At 40.2% G+C, this 13,785-nt stretch overlaps 1 protein-coding gene across 1 annotated transcript; it reads left to right on the plus strand.

Moving 5' to 3' along the window:
• The first annotated feature begins 607 nt into the window (after nucleotides 1–607).
• Nucleotides 608–13,365, plus strand: LOC100350790 (vomeronasal type-2 receptor 116). The gene is made up of 4 exons (XM_089321951.1): nucleotides 608–648; nucleotides 5,846–6,137; nucleotides 7,817–8,568; nucleotides 12,323–13,365. The coding sequence occupies exons 1-4, from the start codon at nucleotides 608–610 to the stop codon at nucleotides 13,254–13,256; spliced, it is 2,019 nt and encodes a 672-aa protein (XP_089178077.1). The 3' UTR covers nucleotides 13,257–13,365.
• Nucleotides 13,366–13,785: the final 420 nt, after the last annotated feature.

The raw sequence follows: 13,785 nt of genomic DNA on the forward strand, positions 1-13,785 counted from the left end.
CCAACCCCCCTCCCCCCAAACACACATTAGAACTCTTTTCACAACTCTTGCCTCGCTGCGTGGACAGGGTATGAGTGAGAAGAGGGAATCCCCATCAACCACTGTTATCCCTGATCCATCCCTTCCTGGTGATCCTCACAAACAGTCCTTAGGCAACAGCACAGTGCTGACAGGTTGCCTAAAATGCTCGCCAACAGGCTGACATCTGATAATATTCCTAAGCCATGGAAGATCACTGCTAATAACCTTACAGGAAAGTACTAATGTCAATATTCTACCTTCAGAAATAGAAGTTTATATCAACTTTTAGTCAGATTCTAGATTTTTCATTTTATCCCACCAGGAATGATTCAGACCTTGGATGCCTAGACAGGAACATGGAATAAACAGCCTGGCAGGCCATTCAATTAGATATATAAATATCTCCCCAATTAGGTTCTGCTCATAAAAAAGATAGGGACATACTTGAGAATGATACCATCTCCTCAGATTAATAATTATTTGCCTAAAACATCTCTTCATTCTTCAATGTTGCCTTGCACGTCTTTCTCTCCACAATTTTACAAAATGTAGTTCAAATATATCTTTTTTATTGTGTTTGATTTACATGTACTCAATTCCCCAGGTTTGGCTGGAGCTGCTGAAATGGTGAGTGAAGACTGGTGAAATTGTGGCTTCCCTTAATCCACCCACCTACCCATCAGTCAGCTCCCCCACTCTTTACTGGCGTTTTGACACTGCTTGCTAATTCTTCTGTTTGTTTCCTCTCCAATTCAAGAGTTCTTCATGAAAGAACTGATAATATTATTTTTATTTTTTTATTTTATTTTATTATTATGTTATGGGACATTAGATTTATTCCTTCATTTTTGTGCTAAACTATTCTTTATGACTTAATAAATTAGATACCAAATCTGATTACCTCCTTAGTGAGCTACTGAATTAGACACTTTAGATCAAAACATGTGAACTACTTACCTAATTGCTTTCTGTCTTACTTGAGGAAAGTAATTTGCCATTTATACAGTTTAAACCACAAAGAACCAAATTAAATTGACATCTATGTTCTACTTCTTTCACCATGAAAAAAATGTTCATTCAAGAAGTGACTTTCTCATATGTGGGCTTCATGTACACTCAAGCAAGAGTACTTTTTTCATGGATTGCTTTTAGGAAGGATATACTGTTTTCAAAAATATATATGCAGTCTATTTATGCCCTTTAATCTTTTGATGTGTTTCTACAACTAATCACTACTAGTTTTACTTCTTATTCCCAGAAACCTTGGATTAGGAGGCTTTCTGGAGCTGAGGCAATCCCTAAAGGGAATGACAGCACTCTCAGAAGTTGGGGCAACAAATCCTTCATTGAACTAACAACGCCACTACTGAGATAGAACTTGTATGACTTTTCTCATTCATTTTGTTGTGATGCTGAATTATGTTGATTGGTTTTCTTTTTTCTTTTTTTTTTAATCTTTTATTTAATGAATATAAATTTCCAAAGTACGACTCATGGGTTACAATGGCTTTCCCCCCCCTACCGTCCCTCCCACCCACAACCCTCCCCTTTCCCACTCCCTCTCCCCTTCCATTCACATCAAGATTCATTTTCGATTATCTTAATATACAGAAGATCAGCTTAGTATACCTTAAGTAAGGATTTCAACAGCTTGTTCCCACACAGAAACATAAAGTGAAAAATAATAGATGATTTTTTTTTAAATCATGATGAAATCAGATCAGACCTATTGTCATGTTTAATCCCAGTGAGAGTCAAGTTGGGAATTGAAAATTTCTTTTTTTTTTTTTTTAACAGAGGATCAGTTTAGTATACATTAAGTAAAGATTTCAACAGTTTGCACCCCCATAGAAACACAAAGTGAAATATATTGTTTGAGTACTCGTTATAGCATTAAATCTCAATGCACAGCCCATTAAGGATAGAGATCCTACATGAGGAGTAAGTGCACAGTGACTCCTGTTGTTGACTTTACCAATTGACACTCCTGTTTATGGCATCAATAATCTCCCTATGCACCAGTCATGAGTTTCCAAGGCTATGGAAGCCCTCTGAGTTCTCCGACTCTTATCTTGTTTAGACAAGGTCATAGTCAAAGTGGAGGTTCTCTCCTCCCTTCAGAGAAAGGCACCTCCCTCTTTGAAGACCTGTTCTTTCCACTGGGATCTCACTCACAGAGATCTTTTTGCCAGAGTGCCTTGGCTTTCCATGCCTGAAATACTCTCATGGGCTTTTCAGCCAGATCCGAGTGCCTTTAGGGCTGATTCTGAGGCCAAAGTGCTATTTAGGACATCCGCCATTCTATGAGTCTGCTGAGTATCTCACTTCCCATGTTGGATCACTCTCCCCTTTATTTATTCTATCGGTTAGTGTTAGCAGATACTAGACTTGTTTATGTGCTCCCTTTGACTCTTAGTCCTTTCATTATGATCAATTGTGAACTGAAATTGATCACTTGGAATAGTGAGATGGCATTGGCACATGCCACCTTGATGGGATTGAATTGGAATCCCCTGGTATGTTTCCAACTCTACCAATTGGGGCAAGTCAGCCCGAGCATGCCCCAAATTATACATCTCTTCCCTCTCTTATTCCCACTTTTATGTTTAACAGGGATCACATTTCAGTTAATTTTCAACACTTAAGAATAACTGTGTATTAATTACAGAATTAAACCAGTCATATTAAGTAGAACAGACAAAAAAAAATACTATGAGGGATAATATATTAAGTTGTCCATTAGCAGTCAGGGCTATGCTGATCAAGTCACCATTTCCCATAGTGTCCATTTCACTTCAGGAGGTTTCCTTTTTGGTGTTCAGTCAGTTGTCACCGATCAGGGAGAACATATGGTATTTGTCCCTTTGGGACTGGCTTAATTCACTCAGCATGATGTGTTCCAGATTCCTCCATTTTGTTGCAAATGACTGGATTTCGTTGTTTCTTACTGCGGTATAGTATTCTAAAGAATACATATCCCATAATTTCTTTATCCAGTCTACTGTTGATGGGCATTTAGGTTGGTTCCAGGTCTTGGCTATTGTGAATTGTGCTGCAATAAACATTAGGGTGCAGACCGCTTTTTTCTTTATCAATTTAAACTCCTTTGGGTAAATTCCAAGGAGTGGGATGGCTGGGTCGAACGGTAGGGTTATATTCAGGTTTCTGGTTTTCTAATACTGGCAAACCCTGCTGGATTCGATTGACTAGTATCTCGTCAATGATTTCTTAATCTATGTTCATGGATGATAGTCAACATAGAAGATTAGTCTCTACTTTTCTTACAATGCATTTTAATATGAGGCCTATGCTGGCCTCACAAGATGAACTGGAACATGTTCTCAAATTTCTTTAAGAGTTTGTACATAATTTTTAACATTTATCAGTGAAACCCATCTGATACTGGATCTTTCTGGGTTAGAACTATTTTAAACATAAATTCAATTTCTTTAATAGATACAAGGCGGTGCAGGTTTTCCATTTCTCACTCAGTAAGTGTAATAATTTGAGTCTTCAAAGAATTTACCTGTTCACAGATGTTTTCTATTATGTTGCCATAATATTGTTAATATTATCCCTTCGTTATCATTATTATGTCTGTAGTATGTTTTGGTCTCATTTTAACTCCTGTTAATGGTAATTTTGATCTCTTAATTTCCCAAAAAGGTTAATGAGAGGCTTCAGAATTTTATTTACTTTTTCAAAATCCTACCTTTCTTTCTTTCCTTTTTTCTCTTTCATTAACTGCTGCTTCTTTATCACTTTCTTCCTTCTTGCTCTGACGTTAAGCTGATCTTCCTTTTCCTGTTCCTTCGGGTACAAAAATAATAATTCATTTCATAATGTGTTAGTTTTGTTATTCCTTCTCTAACATTACCACAATCTTAATAGTCAAATAGCACAAATTTATCATATTACAGTTCTGTAGGTCCAAGCCCAACGTGAGTCTCACTGCATCAACATTAGGATGTGGAGAGAACTCTGTTCCTTTCTGGATGCCTTAAGAGAAGATGCATTTCCTTGCTCATTTGCGCTGTTAGCAGAATTCAGTTCTTTGTAGTTGAAGAACTGATCTCCCGATTTCCTTGCTTGCTACGAGCTAAGGGTTGCTCCCAGATTCTTGTGGCCATGCACATTCCTGGGTCCATGGCCTCCTCTCTCTATCTTGCCAACAAAGGTAACTTGAGTCCCTCTGGCACTTTTAAGATTTCATTTATACATTCAAGAGAGAGTCATACAGAGGGGGGAACTGAAGAGACAGAGAAAAAGATCTTCCATCTGCTGGTTCACTACCCAAAGGGTTGCAACAGCCAGAGCTGGGACGTGAAGCCAGGAGCCAGGAGCTTCTTCTGGGTTTGCCATGCGGGTGCAGGGTCCCAAACACTTTGGTCATCTTCCTCTGCTTTCCCAGGCAGTAGAATAGCAGAGAGCTGTATCAGACCACTGGTTTATTCTCCATTGGCTGCAACGGCTGGAGCTGCACCAATCTGAGCCAAGACCAAGGAGCTTCTTCCAGGTATCACATGCAGGTGCAGAGGGGAAGGACTTGAGCCATTTTCTACTGCTTCCCTAGGCCATAGCAGAGAGACGGATTGGAAGAGGAGCAGCCAGGACTAGAACTGGTGTCCCTTTGGGTTGCATGTGCTGCAGGCAGAGGATTAACCTACTGCACCACAGTGCTGGCTGCATTTCACTTCAGTTTTAATTGTGTCTCAAAAGGTTTTATATGTTAAATATTCTCATATTCAACTAGAATATTTTCTATTTTTCCTGTAACCAATGGGTTATTTAAAATTAAATTCCTTAGTTTTCAATTTGCTTGGTTTTTTTGAAGATTTATTTTATTAATTTGACCAGCAGAGTTACAGAGAGAGGTAGAGACAGAGAGAGGTCTTCTATCTGCTGGTTCATTTCCCAGATGGCTGCAACAGCGGGGCCAGGAGCCAGGAGCTTCCTCCAGGTCTCACATGCTGGTACAGGGGCCTAAGGACTTGGGCCATCTTCTACTGCTTTCCCAGACCATAGCAGAGAGCTGGATCAGAGAGGAGCAGCCGGGACTAAAACTGGCGCCCATATAGGATGCCGGCACTTCAGGCCAGGGCATTCACCCACTGTGACACAGCTCCAGTCCTTCATTTTTTTTTTTTGTATAAGGAGTTAACCAACAGACAGCAAGAATTTACAATGTGTTGGCTTTTAAACACCCAGTTGTTCCTAACTATTCTAGGTCTAGAAAAAAGTCATAATCTTTCAGTGCCTATTTATTAATTCTCTGTTACTGCACAACTCCTTTCATGATGACTATGAAATACTGCCTGAGTTTTTCACCTTTAGTACTTGACAGATTTACACACCTCTGAGTGACACAAATACTTAGGCAGGAGATTGTTGCCTCTTCCTGGGTCCTTTTCTGGTCTCCACCTCTGTTTTTCATATCTTTCTAGTTCATTAACTAGTTCATTTCTAGTTCTAACTTTCTCATTCTGCCTGGATCCTTGGCACTGAATTAATGCAGCTCCATACATAGTAACTCAAAAATAGCCTCCTCACGTGCTCACCTCCAAACTGAAAATTCATCAAGCCTATTCTTTGATACCTACTTTTAGAATATATATCATGAAGTTAGGGTCTTCTAGAGCCCAAGTTAAAATAATTCCTTAAGTCCAAATTCTCAGTCCTGAGGAGGCACAGCTGCTCCCTACCAGTGAATAAGTTCACTGGGCTTTCTTTCCCCCCAGCATACTCTATTTTCCTTGAATTAAAAGAAAATCTTAAATCACATTGTTTGAACCTTTTATTAAATACATTTATGATTTCCATGCAGGTTTTACTCATCAAACTACCAGTATGTCCTAGCCTTTGTTTTTGCCATTGAAGAGATCAACAGGAACCCCTACCTTTTACCCAACATATCCCTAGGATTTGATCTCTACAATGCATTGCACAGTGAGAAAAGGACTTTGGAAAGTTGCCTGATGTGGTTGTCTGGACTAGGCAAGGTGATCCCTAACTATTCCTGTGTGAGAGAGGGCAAGTCTGTGGCAGTTACTGTAGGAACCACGTGGGCAATTTCAGCTCAGATGGGAACAATACTGGAACTCTACAAATATCCACAGGTAAGATGCCATGGGGTGGGGAAGAATGGAATCTTATCTGCTGTGATGCCATTTTTGGATGTCTAAAAAATGAGCCTAGTAACCACCTTACATTTCAGAGGTCTTAAAAGAAAAAACCTAAACACACACATTTTACTTTCCTGGAAGCCATGTTTTATTGGGATTTGGACATTTTTATGAGGCTCTATGATAATAGCAACACCTTTGATTTCCTGAGAAATAGTTGAATTTTCTAATAGTGCAATTTTTAGACTCTGTTAATTCCCCATTATTCCTGATTTTGCAAATTATCCAGTATTTTTCCCTGTTCCTCTCTTTCATATTATATGCATTTGTAAGAGTCATCTCATTCATTTAACCTTCTGCCTGGAAAACTATTTTTTCCAAACCCATAAGTTCATTTTGGTACATTTTCTACCTTCCTAGTTATGATAGGTGACACTTCTAACACAGTTTTTAAAAACTTTATTTATTTATTTGAAAGGCAAATTAAGAGACTGGTGGGGAGAGATAGAAAGAGAGATCTTCTATTCACTGGTTCACTCCCCTACATGGCGGCAAGAGCCATGACTAGACCAGGCCTAAGCCAGTAAATTGGAACTTCATCCAGCTCTCCAAAATGGCTGGGAGGGGCCCATGTACTTGGACTATCTTCAGTGGCTTTCCCAGGTACATTAGCAGGCTGGATAGGATGCAGAACAGCTAGGACTTGAACCAGCACTCCTGTATGAGATGCCAGCATCACAAGGAGTGGCTTAACCACTGCAGAACAACACCAGCCCCAGTTTTGTCACATTTTTTCTACAACAGAACATGGAAACATCTTTTAGTCTCCTATAGAAGTTCTATGACTGTTTTTCCAAAATCCCCTAACAGTTTTTCTCACCACATGACTATGTTTCCAACCCACTAGTACATTTTTTATAAAAGTACCCTACTTCTAGATACAAATTTCTATATCCATGTGTTATTGCCATGATGATGCTTTCCTCAAAAAACTATAGTTAAAACTCTAACTCAAAACAGCATGTATTCTCATTTATTGTTGTGGTCACCTGATCTAGGCTGAACTAAGAGGAGTGCAGGTACAGTTGGATTTGCTTCTATTCTTGTTCATTCTCAAGTCTGCTCTACATGTGTTCCTTTTGAAGCCTGGACTGAAAGAAGAGCAAATACATGAGGAAACAAATTTCCATTCTAATAAAATAAATGCAAAGGGCCCTTCATAACTGAGTAAGCACATTTCAAGTGTGTGACTATGTTCATTAACATCATTTTGACATAATTAAGTCACATGTCAAGCACAGTCAAGGAATAGGGAAGTAAATTATATTTCCAGGAATAATAATTGTAAAATTACATCAAAATGGCCTTCATATGCAAGAGTAAAGAATTTGGGTCAATAAGTCAAATTCCTATTGAGAATTAGGAGGAAGGAATAATTGGGGGGAGCCACAATTGCCTAAAGTTTCTGGGACTTTTGAGTTTGAACAATCATTTTATAGGGAACTCTCATACTAAGAGTAATGCAAAAAATGCAACAAGCCAAGCTACTCTAGGATTACTTTAAAACACAAGTAACACTTGAAACAGTAGTCAGATAATCTCCATGAGTTCCTGTAACCATTAACCTTTAGTGGGATTCGCTGATGGGTCTATGTTTTTCTTTTCCCATTTAGCTCACTTATGGCTCTTTTGATCCCATCCTGAGTGACAGGAGCCAGTTTCCATCTATCTATCAGATGGCCCCCAGAAACACAGCCCTGGCCCTTGGCATGGTCCGGCTAATGCTACATTTTGGGTGGACCTGGGTTGGACTGGCTATTTCAGAAGACATGAAGGGTATTCAGTTTCTCTGGGACTTAACAGGAGAGATGGACAAGAATGGCATCTGTGTGGCCTTTGTGGAAATGATTCCTATCACTGAGAGGGCCTATTTCTCATTGGCCTGGCAATACCACTACAGAATACGAGATTCCTCAGCAAATGTGGTGGTCATTTATGGTGACTCGGACTCACTTCTAGGACTAAGTTTTTCAACGTGGAACATTCTGATGACAGGGAAAGTCTGGATCACTACGTCACAGTGGGATTTTGTCTTTTCTGACAGTTATTCCCTGTTGGACTCATTCCATGGGACTCTGACTTTTTCACAATCCCATAAGGAGATCCCAGGTTTCAAGCAGTTTCTTCAGGGGGTTAACCCTGCTAAATACCCACAAGACTTTTATCTTGCTAAATTGTGGTTCCTGCATTTCCATTGCTTGCTTTCTGAGACTGACTGTGGAAAATTGGAGAGCTGTCCCCCAAATGTCTCTTTGGAGTCTCTCCCTTTGCATACCTTTCATATGACCACATCTGATGGGAGCTACTATGTATACAATGCTGTGCATGCTGTGGCCCAAACCCTTCATGAACTTCTTTTTCATCTGTCAGAAATGCAATCACCTGGACATGGAGAGAAGCCAGTGGTTCACCCTTGGCAGGTAATGTTCCAGTTCAGGCAGGTGCTTCCTGGTGATCTATTGATTCTCAACTCAGCCCAAATACATAATCAAATGTAACCTTTTCAGAACTTAAAAACAGGAAATCAAAATTTTGAGTTCTTCCTCAGAGTTACAGTATGTTATGAGCTTTATTGCCTAGGAGGGATACCTACATGGTTTCACATTCAACTTGTGTAGGAACAGCCACAAAGAGAAAGTGCCAAAGGCAAAGAATTTTGAAATTTGTGAGCCAATGTGAACTCTGTTGTCACAAAGAGGCTCCAAGCCCTGCCAATCTGATTTTTTCAGTATATTATTATATGTCTGAATTTCTTGATTTCCTTAAATAAATAAAAAGTAAAAGGAATATCAGTTCCTGAGGTACATATGTCAAGTCTGGCAATGGAATGATTGATTTAGTATTTTGATCCTATGTACATATATAGAAAGGACAAATAAGCGATATACCTGTGTACATGTGTATGACTTTTTCTTATCTAATAATTAGGCAATACTTTATCCCCATTTTGAAGATGAATAAAGAGGAGTTTTGAAAGATTTCTGATGAAAATGGGTCACACTAAATTTGACTTTGTGGTGTTTTCTGAATTTAATGCCTAGAGGTTGTTGTTGTTCTCATGTTCTGAAGCAAAAAGTTGTGACTGACAGGGAAGTGACTCTATTGCGTCTGGTGCTTTGTTGGCTAATTTACTAATTGATTTCATGGGTATGCCTATTGCTAATATAATATATATATATATATATATATAAGCACATATAAAAGAGTAAAGGAGTTATCCAACGTCACACAGCTAACAGAGCTTGAGTCCACATCCAGAATTCTCTCTACCATCTAACTGCATCTGTTCCAGCTCCACTCCATTCTGAAGAGAGTGCAGTTTAACAACAGTGCTGGCGACCAGATAATTTTAGACCAACAAGCAACCCCTGTGGAAGAATACGATATCCTCAACTTCTGGAATTTTCCTGATGGACTTGGGCTTCAAGTGAGAGTAGGACATTTTGTCCCACTGGCTCCACGTGATCAAGATTTTTCCATACATGAAGAGTTGATAGATTGGGCTTTTGAGTTTAAAGAGGTTAGTTGGACAGAGTTTCTTGGCTATATATGTATGACACATAGCTACTCAGAAAAGAACCCAGTCATGGGGACTTTGGTGATCTCTTTCTGCTCAGTGAAAGAACACAGTTGCCTGTTACAACTTAAGTAATTTTCCTTTCTTTCTCAGTGTCAGCGACCTGGGAAAATTGCATATAATCAATCACATGCTTCTAAAATCTGGGAGAGTTCACATCATAAAGCAGGAGAGTACTTCAAAAGTGTGTGGAATATGGAAAGAAACATCTGTGTGCCAAATTTTTTGACTCCATGCAGTTTTTTATAATATGCATTTTCCATGAATATTCTCAAGAATGCATGGATTTCAAAGAATTGCTGCACCATAATAAATTTATCTTTTAATTTCATTTTCCTTATAAATATTTTTGAAGTACCGCAGATAAGAGCATCCAATCTAGCCATTGGGTTACTTTTTTAACCTGACATATAATGAATTGTACATGTAATATAGTGTGATAATCTGATTTGTATGAAAGTGCAATGTAAAAATCAGGGTAGTTAGCCCTGTCATCACCTTAAGCATTTATAATTTCTTTATGTTTGCCTCTTGGCCTCCATACTCTGCTCGATGCTTTATAAAAATATATAACAAATTATCAGGGCCAGTGATGTGGCACAGTGGGTTAATGCCCTGGCCAGAGTTCTGGCATCCCATATGGGCATCCATTCGAGTTCCAGCTGTTCCACTTCGGAACCTGCTGTCTGCTATGGCTTGGGAAACCGGTAAAAGATGGCCCAAGTCCTTGGGCTTCTGCACCCACGTGGGAGACCTGGGAATAGCTCCAGGATCTTGGCTTTGGATCAGTCCAACTCTGGCTGTTGCAGCCATTTGGGGAGTAAAATAGTGGGGGCAAAATCTCTCTGTGTGTGTCTTTCTGCCTTCAAAATGAATAAATTTTTTTTAAAATACATACATGCATACATATATATGAATATGTATATTACAAATTATTATAATCTATGGTCCCCCTACTTTGCACCACAACACCAGAACTTACTCTTCTCATCTAAGAGTATTCTGGTAGCCTGTTATCCTCCCACAGCCACACTGTCTAGCCTCTAGTGACCACTGCTCTATTCTCTTTTTCTGTAAATGAGACTTGTAGGTACTGTCGGAAACATCTGCTTATCCACAGACTGGACCATATTTGAGATGGTTAACAAGTCTGATTCTTTCAGACTCCTCGCTCTTTGTGCAGCAAGAACTGTGGCCCTGGATTCAGGCAAAGTCCTCAGGAGGGAAAGGCTGCCTGCTGTTTTGAATGCACGCCCTGCCCAGAGAGGGAGATTTCCAATGACACAGGTATAGATTCAGAGGAATTCCCACCTCCTCCTCCCGCTTACATTCCCATTGGTCCAAAAAAATGAGGAACTGGAATAGACTGAAAATTCAGCTGTTCTTTCAATTCTTCCATCATTTCATTAAAAATTAACAACCCTCCCCAGAGAAGGATACTCTTCCTTTGACCTTGCTTGTACCTACTCTCTTTTTGGCCCTTTGAATTACTTTTTCAAGAAAATATTTTGAAGGATCAAACCTGAGTGACCTGCATTTATTTCTACCATAGAACGTACTACACAGTATTATGAGTATCTAGGGTTGAAAATACACATCCATTTCAATTACACTCTGAACACTGAAGGTTTGAATCCTACTCAACTTCATGTCTCTAGCATCTAGCACCATTCATGACACAAAGCATTCAGAAATAAGCTCCACAGTTGAACAAATGAATGAACATCCTGTATTACTGCTATGAGTCAGCCACTGTGGAATGTGCTGAGGAGACATTAGAGTTATCCAGCTGCTTTAAGAGACCCTGCTCCTAGAGTTCTAAAGCAAGGAGAGGAAAAAACGTGATGAAAAATTTCAGGCTACATGGCAAGGGTCACGATCCAAGTGCAGTAAGTGCAATGACCTAGGGAGTATCTAACTGAAAAAAAATGAATATTGATATTGACCAAATAGCTCAAGGAACAAGAGCACTTAAGCAGTCCATAGAAACGTAAATGAATGGATAGAAATCTATTAAATAATTTACATGCAGTGCTCATAGACTGCCACTTCTGAAAAGACCAAGCAGATGGACTTCTCCCTATTTTTCTTTCTATCGACAAATCCTAGACAGGATTAAAAAAGAAGCATAATGAGACCATGAAGAGGGCAGTTGGAAGAAGGCAGATTGGATACTGGCTGGGAAGCTTAGAGTGAAGTCTCAGTCATCTCTATACCTGCAGGAGTGGGAAATTTTCTGGTTACATCTCAGGTTACCAATGCATACTTGGCTTTGAGTAACTGAATCCAGGATATGTCCTAATACTGATATTTGAATGATACTGAGTACAAGTTTTGTTTGTTAGAAAAATCTAATGTCTTATACTTGAAATATGAAAAAGATGTGATATTAGGGCTCTTTGGTCCTTGATATGCCAACAAAAAATAAACATCATTGAACTTGTAGTTTCCCTCTCTGGAACATTCCTGTATTTGTCGTCTAATTACAGCAACTCAGCCATTGAGCAAATTCTGAGAGTTCTACAGAATTCTGGAACCCAAGATCATGGCACTTTGCTTTTCTTCCAGATATGAAGCAATGCATCAAGTGTCTAGATGACCAATACCCAAACAGCAAAAGAGATCACTGCCTGCCAAAGGTTGTAACTTTCTTGGCATATGAAGATCCTGTGGGGATGGTGCTTGCCTGTGCAGCTCTTTCCCTGTCTATCCTCACAGCTGTGGTTCTTGGAGTCTTTGTGAAGCACAGAGACACTCCCATAGTCAAGGCTAACAACCGAACTCTTAGCTACATTCTGCTCCTGTCCCTCATCTTGTGCTTCCTCTGCCCCCTGTTCTTCATTGGCCAACCCAACACTGCCACCTGCATCCTCCAACAAATGACATTTGGAGTGTTATTTACTGTGGCTGTTTCTACTGTTCTGGCTAAAACCATCACGGTGGTACTGGCTTTCAAGTCCACAATGCCAGGGATGAAGATGAGGCAATGGTTGCTATCAGGGGCACCCAATTCTATCATTCCCCTCTGCTCACTCATTCAAGTGACTTTCGGTGTTGTCTGGATGGTAATCGCTCCCCCTTTCATTGACACCGACGCACATTCTGAGCCTACTCTCCTTATCATGGTTTGCAACAAGGGCTCTGTGATTATGTTCTACATTTTCTTGGGCTACTTGGGCTCCTTGGCTATGGGGAGCTTCACTTTGGCCTTCCTGGCCAGGAGCCTGCCAGACACGTTCAATGAAGCCAAGTTCTTGACCTTCAGTATGCTGGTGTTCTGTAGCGTTTGGATTGCATTCCTCCCTGTGTATAACAGCACCAAAGGGAAGTTCATGGTGGCTGTGGAGGTCTTTTCCATCTTGGCTTCCAGTGCTGGGTTACTTGTATGCATTTTTGCCCCCAAGTGCTATTTTATTCTTCTCAAGTCAGAGAGGAATATCCTGCCAGGATCAAGAAGTAAAGCAAAGTCTCGATAAAAAGAAGCAGTATAACCATTTCATGAAACATTCTGAGATTCCAAGAGATGCTGCTCTTAAACTAGGGAAAATAGCAGAAGCAAAGTGCAAGAAATGAATTCCCAGGGACAGTTGGAGATGCTTGCAGTGGAAATTCTATGGAGGAAGATGGATGCCGTTGAGCGGTGTGGAAGGTGCAGACACACAGCGACAATCAGAGACACCACCCACAACCCCTACAGCCAGGAGCTTGAAGAGATGCCAGCATTGTAGAGCAAGGGGAGGGCAGACTGTGGCAGCCCTTGCCAATGGTGATACTGCCCAAGGGAGGGCCCTGTGTCCCACACTGTCTTTCAGTCCAGCCTGGATCACTAGTGCGGGCAGAGTACCTGCCCAATCCACGGAAAGAAAAGCAAATTTCTTTTCCCCATACTCCTATAAGGACACCCAGCAACTGGCAGGAAGAGGGTGCCATTTTGACACCAATGGATGCTGTGGCAGCTCAAGTGCATGCCTCTGACCAGGGGAATTGACCAGAGGGAAAAAGCTG

This window comes from Oryctolagus cuniculus, chromosome 19, assembly GCF_051225735.1.
Source record: "Oryctolagus cuniculus isolate XC-2025 breed Fujian yellow rabbit chromosome 19, ASM5122573v1, whole genome shotgun sequence".
NCBI lineage: Eukaryota > Metazoa > Chordata > Mammalia > Lagomorpha > Leporidae > Oryctolagus > Oryctolagus cuniculus.